The following is a 16,844-nucleotide window of genomic DNA, read 5'->3' as shown; positions in this document are numbered from 1 at the left end:
TTATATGGCTTCTGAAACCAACTAACCAACCAACCAAACAAAAAACTAGAGCCATTAGCTTTTTTCATTATCCTGTAGCCCTTAAACACCAGCACTGTGCTGTTTTTCCCTTCCTTCTCTAAGATATATTTGAAAGTCAATGTATTAATCAGTAGTTATAACATCTTTCCAGAATTTAGTAAAATATTTTCAATCTCATGGAAATGCATTTAATTTAAGAAGTAGTGGGGATGAGGGATCAAGTTGAGCATATGTGCTTGCACGTGTATGTGAAACTGTGACACGCAGAATCTTTCAGAAATTGTCTGTTAAAAATTTTTGTCTTTACACAAAAACCTTAAGACGTATAAAGACACTTCTCAGGAACTATTAATATAACAGTATTAATTTGTCCATCTCAAATTAGACAAATCACAGTTTGATGTTCGATTTAGGCTACAAATGTGAATGAATAATACGTGTTCAAAAATGAAATTACGGGAGTACTTGCTACATAGATACGGTCATGATTTTTTTACCAAACAAGTAATACATTAAAAATATACACAGTTCCTGATTTGAATTTTTCTCTTCCCTCCATACTCTGTCATTTATTTGTTTTTCTATTGCCTTAACCTTATTTTTGCAGCATTTAATGTTTTTCTAATTGGTCACAGACACTTTTAGGAGCACTTGTCAGAAAGCAGGGGAAAGCAGTATACTTTCCCAATGTAGATCTTGCTGTTCAAATGGGAAGAAAATCCTATAGTCTCTTCTTTCAAGATTCTAGCTCTCTAGGGAAAGGAATGGTGAGTTAATTTGGCAGCTGAAAGAGATTATCTAAAGCAGAAATAGAAGTTAATGGTGTCAAAAAGTGACAAACATTTTTCCCTTGGTTATTAAGACAATCTCTTTACATTGAAATAGTTCAATTTAGTAAGTATTTATTGAGAATCTATAATGTGCCTGGCACATTTTGTTACTGAAAACTGAGGTGATTATATATTCCCACAGAATAATGAAAAAATAAACTATCTTGTATATTGAAAAGGTCACTTAATTGGCCTGGCGCGGTGGCTCATGCCTGTAATCCCAGCACTTTGGGAGACTGAGGCGGGTGGATTACTTGACAGGAGTTCGAGACCAGCCTGCCCAACATGGTGAAACCCCATCTCTACCAAAAAATACAAAAATTAGCTGGGTGTGGTGGTACGTGCCTGTAGTCTCAGCTGGTCAGGAGGCTGAGGTGGGAGAATCGCTTGAACTGGGGAGGCAGAGGTTGCAGTGAGCTGAGATGGTGCCACTGCACTCCAGCCTGGGCAACAGAGTGAGACCGTGTCTCAAAAAAAAAAAAAAAAATTAACTGAATCTGTCTCTAAACTTTAATGCACCTTATGATTTCTTCTTTTTGTTTTTTGCAATGCCACTTCGTATTTTAATGCTTTCTCCTAGTCTACACACAAACATACTTTGTGTATATTTAACAGTAAGTGGTAACATTTATTAAGTACTTATTATATGCCAGGACCCGTTCCAAGTGCTTTATTACATAGATTATCTCATTTAACACATGGATTCTGTCATTCACATCTGTTATTTAATATTTACAGAAACCCTGTGAAGCAGTTACTACTATCATCTCCATTTTACATATGACTCTGAGACATCAAGCACTTTGTCCAAGGACATTTAGTTATGATATACCTGAACCAAGATTCAAACCTAAGCATGCATGTATGTATAGGCATATAATGTTAAAATGATCATTTTGGATAATGACAGTTTATCGAGATTTTCATATGAATAGAAACATATGGTGTATTAGTCTGTTTTCATGCTGCTGATAGACATACCTGAGATTGGGCAATTTACAAAAGAAAGAGGGTTTTTTTTTGGAGGCAGAGTCTCGCTCTGTCTCCCAGGCTGGAGTGCAATGGTGCAATCCTGGCTCACTGCAACCTGTGCCTCCCAGGTTCAAGAGATTCTCCTGCCTCAGCCTCCTGAGTAGCTGGGATTACAGGTGCCCACGACCACACCCAGCTAAGTTTTTTGTATTTTTAATAGAGATGGGGTTTCACCAGGTTACCCAGGCCAGTCTCGAACCCCTGACCTCAGGTGATCCACCTGCCTCGGCCTCCCAAAGTGCTGGGATTACAGGCATGAGCCACCACGCCCAGCCATTTTGTTCTGTTTTGAGATGGAGTCTTGCTGTGTCACTCAGCCTGGAGTGCAGTGGTGCGATCTCAGCTCACTGCAACCTCCGCCTCCTGGGTTCAATCGATTCTCCTGCCTCAGCCTCCTGAGTAGCTGGGATTACAGGTGCCTGCCACTATGCCCGGCTAATTTTTGTATTTTTAGTAGAGATGTGGGGGGCAGTGGGGGGTTCATTATGTTGGCCAGGCTGGTCTTGAACTCCTGACCTCAGGTGATCTGCCTGCCTCGGCCTCCCAAAGTGCTGGGATTACAAGCGTGAGCCACCGAGCCCGACCAGAAAGAAGTTTAATGGACTTATAGTTCCACCTGGCTGGGGAATCCCCAGCATCATGGCAGAAGGTGAAAGGCATGTCTCACATGGCAGCAGACAGGAGAAGAGAGATTGTGCAGGGAAATTCCCCTTTTTAAAACCATCAGATCTCATGAGACTTATTCACTATTACAGGAACAGCAAGGGAAAGACCCACTCCCATGATTCAATTACCTCCCACTGGATCCCTCCTACACCATGTGGGAACTGAAGATGAGATTTGGGTGGGGACACAGCCAAACCATATCATTCTGCCCCTGGCCCTTCTAAATCTCTTGTCCTCACATTTCAAAACCAATCATGCCTTCCCAACAGTCCCCCAAAGTCTTAACTCATTTCAACATTAACTAAAAAGTTCACAGTCCAATATCTCATCTGAAACAAGGCAAGTCCCTTCTGCCTATGAACCTGTAAAATCAAAAGCAAGTTAGTTACTTCTTACATACAATGGGGATACAGGCATTGAGTAAATACAGCCATTTCAAATGGGAGAAATTGGCCAAAACAAAGGGGCTACAGGCCCCATGCAAGTTTGAAATCCAGTGGGGCAGTCAAATCTTAAAGCTCCAAAATGATATATTTTGACCCTGTGTCTCACATCCAGGTCTTGCTGATGCAAGAGGTGGATTCCCATGGTTTTGGGCAGCTCCACTTCTGTGGCTTTGCAGGGTACAGCTTCCCTCCCAGCTGCTTTCACGGGCTGGTGTTGGGTGTCTGTGGCTTTTCCAGGTGCACGGTGCAAGCTGTCAGTGGATCTATTATTCTGGGGTCTGGAGGACGGTGATCCTCTTCTCACAGCTCCAATAGGCAGTGCCCTAGTAGGGACTCTGTGTGGGGGCTCTGACCCCACATTTCCCTTCTGCACTGCCTTAGCAGAGGTTTTCCATGAGAGCCCCACCCTGGCAGCAAACTTCTGCCTGGACATCCAGGCATTTCCATACATCCTCTGAAATATAGGTGGAGGTTCCTAAACCCCAATTTTTGACTTCTGTGCACTTGCAGGCTCAACACCACATGGAAGGTGCCAAGGCTTGAGGCTTGCACCCTCTGAAGCCACAGCCCGAGCTCTATATTGGCCCCTTTCAGCCATGGCAGGAGTGGCTGGGACTCGGCACTAAGTCGCCAGACTGCACACAGCATGGGGAGCCTGGGCCTGGCCCATGAAACCACTTTTTCCTCTGAGGCCTCCTGGCCTGTGGTGGAAGGGGCTACCATGAAGACTTCTGACATGCCCTGGAGACATTTTCCCCATTGTCTCGGTGATTAACATTAGGCTCTTTGTTACTTATGCAAATTTCTGTACAGGGCTTGAATTTCTTCTCAGAAATGAGTTTTCTTTTCTATTGCATTGTGAGGCTGCAAATTTTCGGAACTTTTATGCTCTGCTTCCCTTATAAAACTGAATGACTTTAACAGCACCCAAGTCATCTCTTGAATGCTTTGCTGCTTAGAAATTTCTTCCATCAGATACCCTAATTCATCTCTCTCAAGTTCAAAGTTCCACAAATCTCTAGGGCAGGGGCAAAATGCCACCAGTCTCTTTGCTAAAATATATAAAGAATCAGCTTTGCTCCAGCTCCCAATAAGTTCCTCATTTCCATCTGAGACCACCTCAGCCTGGAATTTGTTGCCCATGTCACTATCAACATTTTTGTCAAAGCCATTCAACAAGTCTCTAGGAAGTTCTAAACTTTCCCACATTTTTCTCTCTTCTTCTGAGCCCTCCAAATTGTTCTAACATTTGTCTGTTACCCAGTTCCAAAGTTGCTTCCACATTTTTGGATATCTTTTCAGCAGTGCTCCACTCTACTGGTACCAATTTACTATATTAGTTTGTTTTCATGCTGCTAATAAAGACATACCTGAGACTGGGCAGTTTACAAAAGAAAGAGGTTTAGGCCAGGTGTGGTGGCTCACACCTGTAATCCCAGCACTTTGAGAGGCTGAAGTAGGCAGATCACATGAGGTCAGGAGTTCGAGACCTGCCTGGCCAACATGGTGAGACCCCATCTCTACTAAAAATACAAAATTAGCTGGGTGCAGTGGTGCATGCCTGTAATCCCAGCTACTTGGGAGGCAGGAGAATAACTTGAACCCGGGAGGTGAAGGTTGCAGTGAGCTGACATCGTGCCACTGCACTCCGGCCTGGGCAAAAAGAGCAAAACTCCATTTCAAAAAAAAAAAGTTTAATGGACTTACAGTTCCATGTGGCTGGAGTGGCTCCACAATCATGGTGGAAGGTGAAAGGCAAAAGGCATGTCTCATATGGCAGCAGACAAGAGAAGAGAGCTTGTGCAGGGAAATTCCCCTTTTTAAAACCATCAGATCTTGTGAGAGTTATTCACTATCACGAGAACAGCAGAGGAAAGACACGCCCCTGTGATTCAGTTACTTCCCACTGGGTCCCTCCCACAACACGTGGAAATTCAAGATGACATTTGGGTGGGGACATAGCCAAGGCATATCATATAGTATGTACTCCTTTTTGTCTGCCTTATTTTGCTCAGCATGTTTTTATGATTCATTCACATTGTTGTGTCTACCAGTAAGTAGTTCATTCTTTTTTTAACTCTTGACATAATTTTTTTTTTTTTTTAAATTACTTTAGACCGCGGCCAGGCGCGGTGGCTCACGCCTATAATCCCAACACTTTGGGAGACCGAGGCAGGCAGATCACAAGGTCAGGAGATCGAGACCATCCTGGATAACACAGTGAAACCCCGTCTCTACTAAAAAAATACAAAAATTAGCCGGGCGTGGTGGCGGGCGCCTGTACCGAGTCCCAGCTACTCAGGAGGCTGAGGCAGGAGAATGGCGTGAACCTGGGATGCAGAGCTTACAGTGAGCCGAGATCGCGCCACTGTGCACTCCAGCTTGGGTGACAGAGTGAGATTCCGTCTCAAAAAAAAAAAATTACTTTAGACCTACAGAAGAGCTACAAAAATAATTGAGAGTTCTCCTTTCCCCTCTCCTATGGTAACATCTTGCTTGACCATAGTACAATTATAAAAACTGAGAAATTAACACCAGTACAGTATTATTAGTTGAACTATGGACTTTGTTTTTTATCAGTTTTTCCACTAATGTCATCTTTTTATTCTAGGATCCAGTCCCGAATCGCATATTGCATTTAGTTGTCTTATCTCCTTAGTCTCTTCTAATCTGTGATTGTTCCTAAGTCTTCTCTTTCATTGCTATGACACTTTTTTTTTTTTTTTTGAGATGAAGTTTTGCTCTTGTTGCCCAGGCTGGAGTGCAATAGTGCAGTCTTGGCTCACTGCAAACTCCGCCTCCCAGGTTCAAGCAATTCTCGTGCCTCGGCCTCCCAAGTAGCTGGGGTTACAGGCATGCATCACCACACCCAGCTAATTTCTTGTATTTAGTAGAGATAGGGTTTCACCGTGTTGGTCAGGCTGGTCTCGAACTCCTGACTTCAGATGATCCACCTGCCTCAGCCTCCCAAAGTGCTGGGATTACAGGCATGAGCCACCATGCCTGGCCAACACTTTTTTAAAAAATAATTTTTTTTTTCTCTTTTGAGACAGTGTCTCACTCTGTTACCCAGGCTGGAGTGCAGTGGTGCAATCATGGTTCATTGCAGCCTTAACCTCCCAGACTTAGGTGGTCCTCCCATTTCAGCTTCCCAAGTAGCTGGAGATACAGATGCAAGCCACCATGCCCAGATAACTTTTTCATTGTTTAGTAGTGACAGGGTTTCACCATGTCACTCAGACTGGTCTGGAACTTCTGGGCTCAAGCGATCTACCTGCCTTGGCCTCCCAAAGTGCTGAGACTACAGGTGTGAGCCACTGCACCCGGCCTTGCTTTGAGACTTTTAAAGAGTACTGGCTAGGTATTTTGTAGAATGTTCCACAACGTGGGTTTGTCTGCTTTGTGGTTCATAGAAAGCACCTTCTAGCTGTGTCCTTATGTGGTAGAAGTAGTAAGGGGTCTCTCTTAGGCCTCTTTTATAAGGGCACTAATCCCATTCACAAGTGCTCCGCCTTTATAAAAGAGGGCACCAATCACTTCCCAGAAGCATCACTTCCTGACACCATCACATTGATGATTATATTTCAGCATATGAACTTTAAAGGACACAAATATTGAGACCATAGAATGAACTATAAAACTATCTGTCTAGCATAATCTATGAATTGGCTATTCTGGCAAACAGTATTTTGAGTGATACATAATTACCTTACAGCATAGATAGATTACTAGTTTTCAGAGTTAGAATGTAGTGAAATTCTTAGAATACAGTGATCCTAGGATTGATGCTTCTGAAGTGTCTGCATAGGACATCACATGTCAAACATAACATCTCAAAGTCGTGTTTTGGAATGGTGTGTTCATTGAGAGGTGGTTGTTGGCTCATGATCCTTATCACACTGTAAATTTGCCTAAATTTGTTCTGAGGAAACAGCTACATAGGGTTTCCTCAAAGTTCTTTTTTCTTGTTTTCAAATGTGGGAAATACATATGACTTCTTTTTGGAAAGGATGGGGGTTGGGATTTAGTCTTGGCAAATTGAGATATTTTCATAAGGAAACTCTGTTTTTGGTCTTCCTGAAGATGGCTACAGAAGACCTTCTTTGGGGAGAGGGGTTTTATTTTGATTTTTCAGCTTTTTAATGGTTCCTATTAATAGATAAGAAAATTTACTTTGAATAATGATGTTTTGAGAATCCTGTTTTTTATGTTAAATGCTGGAGTTGATAGAATTAGTGGTAAATAATTATTTAAAACTTTGATGTCACTAATGAATGAGGAAGAGGGTAACTGAAGCAAAAATATATATGTGGACTGTAGGAATGTTAAGCTGAATATATAATAATTCTAAACTTGTAAACTAATTTTTCAAAAGTTAATGATATGGATTTTGCTAAAGGTGTTACTGGGTGCTGTGGGAGAGTTGGTTGTTGGGAGTTTGTTGAGAGTTGAGAGTAGTTTGTTAAAAGAGAAATTGATGGCCTTTCTTGTATTAAAATGTTTCTTATTTTGCTTACAGTTTGGTAATCATTTGGTAATCATTTATTTCCCCAATGAAGTGTGTCACATAGTGTTCAGTAACATAATCCATTCTGATGGGAGCTTCATTATCTTCATCTCATCTAAATGCCAGCCTAATGCCACAAATATTTTTCAGAGAAGATTCCTTTATCACCAATTATCCCCATAATTGAAGCCAGCTGTGTATCGGTTTATTTGCAGCATTTCTATGTAAGACTAACATTTGTATATAGAACAGAACAAAATATGCAAAAATCTTGTTTATTGACAAAAGTAATTTTGCCTTGTTGTCTTGAACCTAAATCAGTATTAATCCTGAATCTACTACCCATAGAATGCCAGTATTTGTATTTAACTCCTTATGTCTGTATTGTTGTAGATTAACACTTTATTTCTCTAATGAGATTATGTACATTAATTATGCTTTAACTACAGTTAACCCTTGAATAATACAGCAGCTAAAGACACTGGCTCCCATGCAATCGAAAACCTCAACTCTCCCCACTGGCTGAGGCAGGTGTATTGCTTGAAGCCAGGAGTTTGAGACCAGCCTGGGGAACCTAATGAGACCCTGTCTCTATAAAAACTTCTCAGAAATTACCCAGACATGATGGTATGTGTAGTTCCAGCTACCTGGGAGACTGAGATGGGAGGATCACTTGAGCCCAGGAGTTTGAGGTTTCAGTGAGCTGTGGTCATGCCACTGCACTCCCTCCTGGGTGATACATCAAGACCTTGTCTCCAAAAAAATAAAAATAAAAAATCCGCATATAAGTGGACCTGTGCGGTTCAAACCCGCATTATTCAAGTCAGCTGTAGTTTGTCTGTCGAGTACAGATGAGTTTATATATGAAAGTCATGTTTAGAATCTAGATAGTACTGAATCATATGTATTAGCTTTACCACTGGCCAAGAGTGGACTATGTTTTTTTGTTTGTTTTTTAGTTTTTTAGACGGAGTCTCGCTCTGTCACCCAGGCTGCAGTGCAGTGGCATGATCTCTGCTCACTGCAACCTCTGCCTTCCAGGTTCAAGTGATTCTTCTGCCTCAGCCTCCTGAGTAGCTGGGACTACAGGCATGCACCACCACGCCCTGTTAATTTTTGTATTTTTTGTAGAGATAGGGTTTCACCATATTGACCAGGCTGGTCTCGAACTCCTGACCTTGTGATCTGCCCACCTTGGCCTCCCAAAGTGCTGGGATTACAGATGTGAGCCACTGCATCCGGCCAACTATGTTTTATATAAAAAATACCTGCCAAGCCTATTTACAATTCCTCTTTCACCCCAAATTACTTTAGCGGCATTCTTTGCACATGATATGTATCAGGATTTGGCCCTTTGCATTTTGACTTCCTCTGCGGGTATGTGTTTTTCTTTTCCCTTTTTTCGAGGCCTCTTTCTCCCTTAATTAGACCTGTCGGGTGCTCTAGTTTCCTATTTTATTAAGTTGCCCTCATGTATAAACTTTCTACACCCCAGATTTTTCATTTGTGGTCCTTATCTGAGCACACAGTCTTTTTTAGCCTTTTTATGGTTAAGTGACCTACACAGATGAGTCAGGCTAACCCCAGGACAAAACAAGCTTAAAAAGATCTTGAAAGCCAAGCTAAGATTAGGTCTTTGGACCTGGGAGAGAGCAAGAAAGTTGTTTTTAATCAAACTATGCCCTCTCCACAAAATGAAGGGACTAATCTATACTATTTCTGAATTTGGTTTCTTTGGTTTTATTTGCATAGACAACTGCTAAAAGTGTTATATTGCTGAATTTGTTGTTACCAACAGCGGACAATGGAGTGAAAATAGAAAACAGAATTGATAAATTTCAGGCTGTTCAGTGCTTGTTTTTTTTCAAATGGCAAATAGGCATAAACAGACTAGTGATTTCCATTAGTATTGTTACTTAGTTTTATAATACTAAATCCAGAAATCTAGTTCTGAGGCTTCAAATGAGAAATTCTTTTCCGAGTAAATGAGTGACATAAAGTCCTTAACGTTACCTCCTCGTGGTTACAGATCAGCATCTGACAGACTGCTAATCTGCAAAATGTGGTTTCTTCAAGAAGCAGAATGCTAGCCAGCAGCTAAGTGAGAGTAATCTGAGTGTAAGAAGTGATTTTTTTTTTCTTTCCATCATCTTTCCACGCCACCACAATGGTGCACATGAACGACTTGGCTGATGCCCTCAAGAGCATCAGCAATGTCGAAAAGACAGGCAAACGCCAGGTTCTTACTAGGCTGTGCTCCAAAGTCATTGTCTTTTTTTTTTTTTTTTTAACTGTGACAATGAAGCATGGTTCCATTGGCGAATTTGAAATCATTGATGATCACAGAGCTGGGAAAATTGTAGTGAACCTCACAGGCAGGCTAAACAGGTGTGGAGGGATGAGTCCCAGATTTGATGTGCAACTCAAAGATCTAGAAAAATGGTAGAATAATCTGCTTCCATCCTGCCAGTTTGGTTTCATTGTACTAACTATCTCAGCTGACATCATAGACCGTGAAGAAGCAAGACGAAAATGCACAGGAGGGAAAATTGTAGGATTCTTTCTCTAGAGATGTAATACATATTTACAAATAAAATGCCTCATGGAAAACAAAAAGTTATTTTTTAAAAAAAGGGAGAATAATCCTTTTTCTGTTAAATTATATTAAATATATTAATTATATTAAATATAATTACATTAAATTTAATTATTATTAAATTATATATTAATATTAAATATAAGTCCCATACATTCCAACTTTAGACCTAGTCTTACTTTTATCCTTACTCTAGAGGTTATGTGGTTGGTGGAAAAAAACCTCATGGTGTGGTAGACCTGGGTTGGATCCCAGCTCTGCCTTGTACTAGCTCTTGACCACCAGCATTGTTACTTAACCTATGTCTCAGTTTCTTCATTTAATTTTTTAAAAGGTGGGGGGAGGGGCGGTGTGGCAGGGATAAACTTTTGGTGTAAGGTTTAATTGCAGTAGTGTACATAAAATGACTAGTGCAGTGACTAGTGCACTCTTTGTCTGACTGGTGATACCAAGGTATTAATATACTGAAACTTGAGCTGAAAGGGAAAAAATCTGAGGAATAAGGAGAAAAATACCAATATTGACCTTATTTACACTTCTATATATTATGGAAAAACCTGGCTTGCTTGGTAGATGGCAGTGGAATATTTAATGCTCTTTTCTGTGTGTTTAAGTATTGCAAATGATCATGAACTTAATAGAAAGTTAAAGCTCTTTTTTGAGCAGCTGAATGACAGGGTATTTTGGCAACAGAGCATGTTTCCATGAGCATGTTTACCAGTGTGCTGGAGGAAATAGATTTTGGACAACAGGTCCTTCTTTAAATTAAAAAAAAAAAAATTCTTTATGACAGAGGTGTCATTATGCTTCTAATAGATGCAAGGAGAGTTACTTGCCTTTTTGAAACAATAAGAAAGGTAGGAAGAAATAGTTAATGTTTGCAGTTGCACGAAAGACTAAACATGGTAAATTTCATGAAGTTAACACAAAAATTATACATGTAGAATTATTAAATTTCCAGAAGTCTTAACCCCAAGGAAGACTAGAGCAACATAATGGTAGAAAGTGGGGGGATGAGTTGTTAATATTTATTTAAGCCCTTCACAAATATAGAGTGACTCTTGGTTTAGGATTATGAAACTATAGTATTTCTAACTTGGCTCACTGGCTCATTTGGGAAATCATAATGACTTTTTTTTTCCCCCCAATTACGAAGGCTTGAGTTTTTTGGCTCTCTTGTGACTCCTGGTGCTTGGAAATCCGGAAGGAGGTACATTCCAGTTTTTTTCCAGCTCCAGCACTTTAGATTCTGAGCCATTTCAGTAAATCCAGCAATAAGCTCCTTATTTCTGTTATTTCAGAATCAGTGGATACCATGGCTAGTGTCCACTCCTTCGCATTTCTCTGAGAAATTTTCAGGAAGATAGAAATGAACATTTATTAAACGTACTAGAAAATGTACTTTATGTACAATGTACCTTTTAATCCTCACCACAGCCTGCTGAGGTAGGGATTACTAGCAACATTGTACAAAAATAAGGCCAGGCATGATTGCTCACAGGGGTAATCCCAGTGCTTTGGGAGGCTGTGAGCCCTTGAGCCCAGGAGTTCGAGATTCCTCTGTGCAACATAGTGAGACCTCATCTCTACAAAAAATAAAGATTACCAGGGTGTGGTACAGCAAACCACCATAGCACATGTTTACCTGTGTAACAAACCTGCACATCCTGCACATATACCCTGGAACTTAGGAAAAAAAAAATATTAGCAGTGTGTGGTAGTGCATGCCTGTAGTCCCAGCTACTTGGGAAGCAGAGGGAGGAGGATGGTATTAGCCAAGGAGTTTGAGGTTTTGGTGAGTTGTGATTGTGCCTCTATCCTGGGCTATAGAGCAAGACCCTGTCTCAAACAAAAAGTCAAAAAATAAAAAAGGCTACTAAGTCAACAGATAAGATGACTTATATGTAGTGTAGGGGAAAGAAATATCTTTCCTTCCCATCTTAGGTTCATGGTTGCGGCCCCTATAAGAAAAGACAGATTAGTGAGAGAAAAGCATACAGATTTATTTAATGTAAGTTTTATGGGACACAGGAGCCTTCATAAGGAAATGAAGACCTGGAGAAATGAGTAAACCTGTGTGTTTTCTATGACAGGATTGATAAAGAAGTGGATAGTTGTAGAGAAGTATGGTTGGACAAAAGGGGGTATGATCTAATGGTGATAAACTGGGAGGAACTTAGTAAGCTCTGTTCATTCAGATTCTTTGCTGCGTCCCTGGGTCTTCAGAGGTAAGGATGTTCCTCTCCTCGTGGTATAAGGATGACACCTCTCAAATGAGAGTAGTATGACCTGCTTTAGGGGAAGGTGAGAAAAATTCTTCCTAGATTTTATGACTTCCTTCAGGGAAGAAGTGGGGAGGTGAGAGTGACCTTCCTGCTTCTGCTGTTTTCTCAAATGCCGAGGTACCATATTTTGGGTTCAGATGTCCTAAATCCTATCAGTAACTAGCAACTGATTTGTTAAAACTCATAGCTGGAATTTAAACTCAGGTCAGTTTCTATTTCTCATGCTGCTCCCAGCTTTCAGAACAGAAATTATCCAGTAACTCTAGATGAGATATCAATAAGAGACAAAAACCCATAAACAAAAAAGATCATCCTTAATTTTTTCCCCCCAAATGAAAACCCTGCCTGGGGCAAAACTGCATGTTTCTTTTGCAGTTGAATTGTAATCTTCATCTTTAGAATACAGATAGAAACTGTGTTAAAACACAGTTTTTCTTTTGCTTAATTTTTAGAAATAATCTTAAAGCTTCGTTAAGCCTCAGGATTACTATATAAGTACTGTATTAGAAATGTTGTTAGAATTATTATTATTTTGAGACAGAGTCTTGCCCTGTCACCTAGGTGGGAGTGCAGCGGGGTGATCTCGGCTCACTACAACCCCCTCCTCCCGGATTCAAGCGATTCTGGCGCCTCAGTCTCCCAAGTAGCTGGGATTACAGGCGTCTGCCACCACGCCCGGCTAATTTTTGTATTTTTAGTAGAGACAGGGTTGGCCAGGCTGGTCCAGGCTGGTCTTGAACTACTGACCTCAGGTGATCTGCCCTCCTCAGCCTCCTAAAATGCTGGGATTACAGGCTTGAGCCATGGTGCCTGGCCGAGAATTCTAAAATTAAATAGTGCATTTTTTTCTCAATTAAAAAATCTTAGGGGGATTGGAAATATATTTCAGGTCCCTCTCTTTTGAATTTTTCTGCCCTCCCCTCCTTTCTAGGCCATATCATTAGCCTCTGGGGAGTTATCCCAAACCTAAGCACTTGGCATTAACAAACCTAAAGTGTGGGAGAGGTGATGAATAAAGCTGTTAAGAGTACCGGGGAAGAAATTAAGAGAAACTAGCCTGTGGTGTCAGTAAATCAGAGCATTATCTTGCTACTAGCAGAGGCATCTCAGGACCTTTGATCCCTGTCCTCTCGAACATAGTAGATGCACTCTGATCTTGTTTTATTGTTATTGGAATGGACTCAACTCACTTGACATTTAAGTGAACATTTTTTGGATGGTGTGTTTACTTGGACTAGAGTCCAGGGCACTCATCATGTTTCTGTCAGCAATTGTATATCCTCACCAAACTTACTGGCATTGGAGGTGCTTAAATGAGTGAGAAAAACTATTTAAAGCAAGAAATATTATGCAGTATTGGTGTATTGTCACTACAGGCATCTCAAGTCCAGCATTAAAAAAATTTATGGTAAAATATATAGAATATAATATTACCATTTTAAACCATTTTCAAGTATACAATTCAATGGCATTAAGCACATTCACAAAGTTGCACAATGCTCACCACTATCCATTTCCAGAACTTTTTCATTATCCCAAACAGAAACTCCATACCCATTAAGCAATAACTCCCCATTCCCTCCACCCCTCAGTTGCTAGTAACCTCTAATCTATTTTGTCTCTATGAATTTGTCTGTTATAGGTATTTCATAAAAGTGAAATTATACAATACTTGTTTTGTGTCTGGCTTATTTCTTTTAGCATATTTTTAAAATTTGTCCATGTTATAGCATATATTACTTTTTGAGACTGAATAATATTCTACTGTAGGTATATACATTTGTTTATCTGTTCATCTGTTGATGGACATTGGGATTGTCTCCACCTTTTGGCTATTATGAATAGGCTGCTGTGAACATTGGTATTTAAGCATCTGTTTGAGTTCCTGCTTCCTGCTTTCAGTTGTTTTGGGTATATACCCAGGAATGGAATTGCTGGATCATAACGTAAATCTATGTTTAGCTTTTTAAAGAACTGCCAAACTGTTCTCCATAGTGGCTGTAACATCTTACATCCCCACCAGCAATACATGAATGAGAGTTCCAGTTTCTTCACATCTTGGCAATACTTATTTTCAGGTTTTTTGTTGTTGTTTGATAATACTCATTCTACTGGGTGTGAAGTTACGGTATCTTATTATGGTTTTGATTTAATGTTTCTCTAATGGCTGGTGATATTAAGCATCATTTCATGTGTTTATTTAGTCAGTTATATAACTTCTTTGGAGAAATGTCAGTTTTTTTAAATTAGGTTTTTAAAATAACTGTGGAGTTACACATTCTGCATATTAATCTTTATATATTCTGGATATTAATCCCTCATCAGATACACGATTTGCAAATATTGTCTCTCATTCTGTGGGTTTTCTTTTCCCTCTCTTGATCATGGCTTTTGAGGCACAGAAGTTTTTAATTTTGAAGTCCAGTTTATCTGTTTTTTTCTTTTGTTGCCAGTGCTTTTGCTGTCATAGCTGTGAAATCATTCCCAAATCCAATATAAGGAAGATTTTCTGCCATGTTTTCTTCTAAGAGTTTTATAGTTTTAACTCCTACATTTAGGTCTTTGATCCATTTTGAGTTTACTTCTTTTCTTTTCTTCTTTTTTTTTTTTTTTTGAAACAGGGTCTCACACTGTCATCCAGGCTGGAGTGCAGTGGTGTGATCTCAGCTCACTGCAACCTCTGCCTCCCAGGCTCAAGTGATTCTCCCATTTCAGCCTCCCAAGTAGCTGGGACTATAGGCTCGTGCCATCATGCCTGGCTAATTTTTTTATTTTTTGTAGAAATGGGGTTTCACCATGTTGCCCAGGCTGGTCTCTAATTCCTGGACACAAGCAGTCCACCAGCCTCAGCCTTCCAGAGTGCTGGGATTACAGGCATGAGACTGCAACTGGCCACGCCTTTTTTTTGTTTAATGAAACCAATGACAATGTAAAAGTCTGTGCTTTAGCATTTCTTCTTAAAGAACGATGAAACTCTTTGATGAATTAAGATGGAAGATTAGCTGAGCTGAACTTACTATTGATAGCGTGTAAACTGGTTGCATCTATTTGGAGTTCTTACTGTGACGAGAGGTCTCTGAAAGGAATGTATTTGTTGAAAAGTCTTTGGTACAAAACAAGAAAGGTAACCTTTATCAAAAAGACCAAAGAAATTCTCATTGTCCTAGGTCATGAAATAATACTCAGGGCATCCTCCTCACAACTTGGAAAATATAGAACTTGTGCATTACCTCACCCCACTGGCTTCCAGATTATATGTGCAAGAGATATTTGTGTGAGGGAATGAGCACTTCTAAGTCAGTGAAAGCTACCAACCTGTATATACCCTCTGACTTTTTTTTGGAGACAAAATTTTGCTCTTGTTGCCCAGGCTGGAGTACAATGGCGTGATCTCAGCTCACCGCAACCTCTGCCTCCTGGATTCAAATGATTCTCCTGCCTCCGCCTCCTGAGTAGCTGGGATTTCAGGCATGTGCCACCATGCCTGGCTAATTTTGTATTTTTAGTAGAGATGGGGTTTCTCCGTGTTGGTCAGGCTGGTCTTGAACTCCCCATCTCAGGTGATCCACCCATCTTGGCTTCCCAAAGTACTGGGATTACAGGTGTGAGCCACTGTGCCCGGCCCTCTGACTTATTCTTGAGAGATTTATCAGTTTGTGAATGGATCAAAAGCATACAACTGAAAATTAAAGAACAGAAAAATAGATGTAGTTTGACTTACTACATCTTTAAAATGCATTCATTATCTCCCTTAGTGATCTTTTTTCTTAAGAGTTTTTGGACTCTTGCCCTCCCCCACAAACAGGGTAGAATAAGAGAATAAGCTGAGTATTTAAACTAGGGTAACAGATAAAAAGAAAAAGAAAATTCCCTCTCCAAAAAGAGATGATCCCTTAAAAAACAAACAAACAAAAAAACAAGATAATTGTGGTTAATAAAATTAATAAAAATAAATTAGAAAACATTCATAAAACTAAACAAAGTAAAAATCTAATCAGAATATATCATAAGGACTCAACCCCTAAAGGAGATTTGTGAAGATGAAATGTGATGATTTTGTCCAGGCATGGTGGCTTATTCCTGTAATTAATGCCAGCACTTTGGGAGGCCGAGGCAGATGGATTGCTTGCACCTAGGAGTCCAGGACCAGCCTGAGCAACATGACGAAACTGCATCTCTACAAAAAATGCAAAAATTAGTTGAGCGTGGTGCACGTCTGTAATCCCAACTACTCTGGAGGCTGAGGCGGGAGAATTGCTTGATCCTGGGAGGCGGAGGTTGCGGTGAGCCGAGATTGTGCCACTGCACTTCAGCCTGGGCTACAGAATGAGACCTATCCAAAAAAAAAAAAAAAAAAAAAAAAAGAAAAGAAATATGATAATTTCATGCTAGATTCATTGAATTGTATCAATGTTCTGATTAGAATAAACTGAACTTGACAAGGCCTATGGTGAATAGATT

The 16,844-nt window shown here is 40.2% G+C and overlaps 1 protein-coding gene and 1 pseudogene across 12 annotated transcripts in view; both read left to right on the top strand.

The window, feature by feature from the left end:
• Window positions 1–16,844, top strand: part of NT5C2 (5'-nucleotidase, cytosolic II) — a 190,401-nt gene that overhangs the window by 143,368 nt on the left and 30,189 nt on the right. Inside the window, exon 1 of one of the 12 annotated variants that reach the window (XM_055093338.1) lies at window positions 1,617–1,713. The exons of the other annotated variants lie outside the window; for them this stretch is intronic. Coding sequence (XP_054949313.1) covers window positions 1,632–1,713 — 82 coding nt within the window. The 5' untranslated portion in view covers window positions 1,617–1,631. Of the gene's footprint in view, window positions 1–1,616; window positions 1,714–16,844 lie in introns of those variants that run through there. 12 annotated transcript variants of the gene reach the window in all.
• Window positions 9,539–16,756, top strand: LOC129393244 (small ribosomal subunit protein uS8-like; annotated as a pseudogene).

The sequence above is a fragment of the Pan paniscus genome, chromosome 8 (genome assembly GCF_029289425.2).
Source record: "Pan paniscus chromosome 8, NHGRI_mPanPan1-v2.0_pri, whole genome shotgun sequence".
Taxonomy (NCBI): Eukaryota; Metazoa; Chordata; class Mammalia; order Primates; family Hominidae; genus Pan; species Pan paniscus.
Note: the sequence above shows the minus strand (reverse complement) of the source record. Positions and strands in the feature narration are given on the sequence as shown.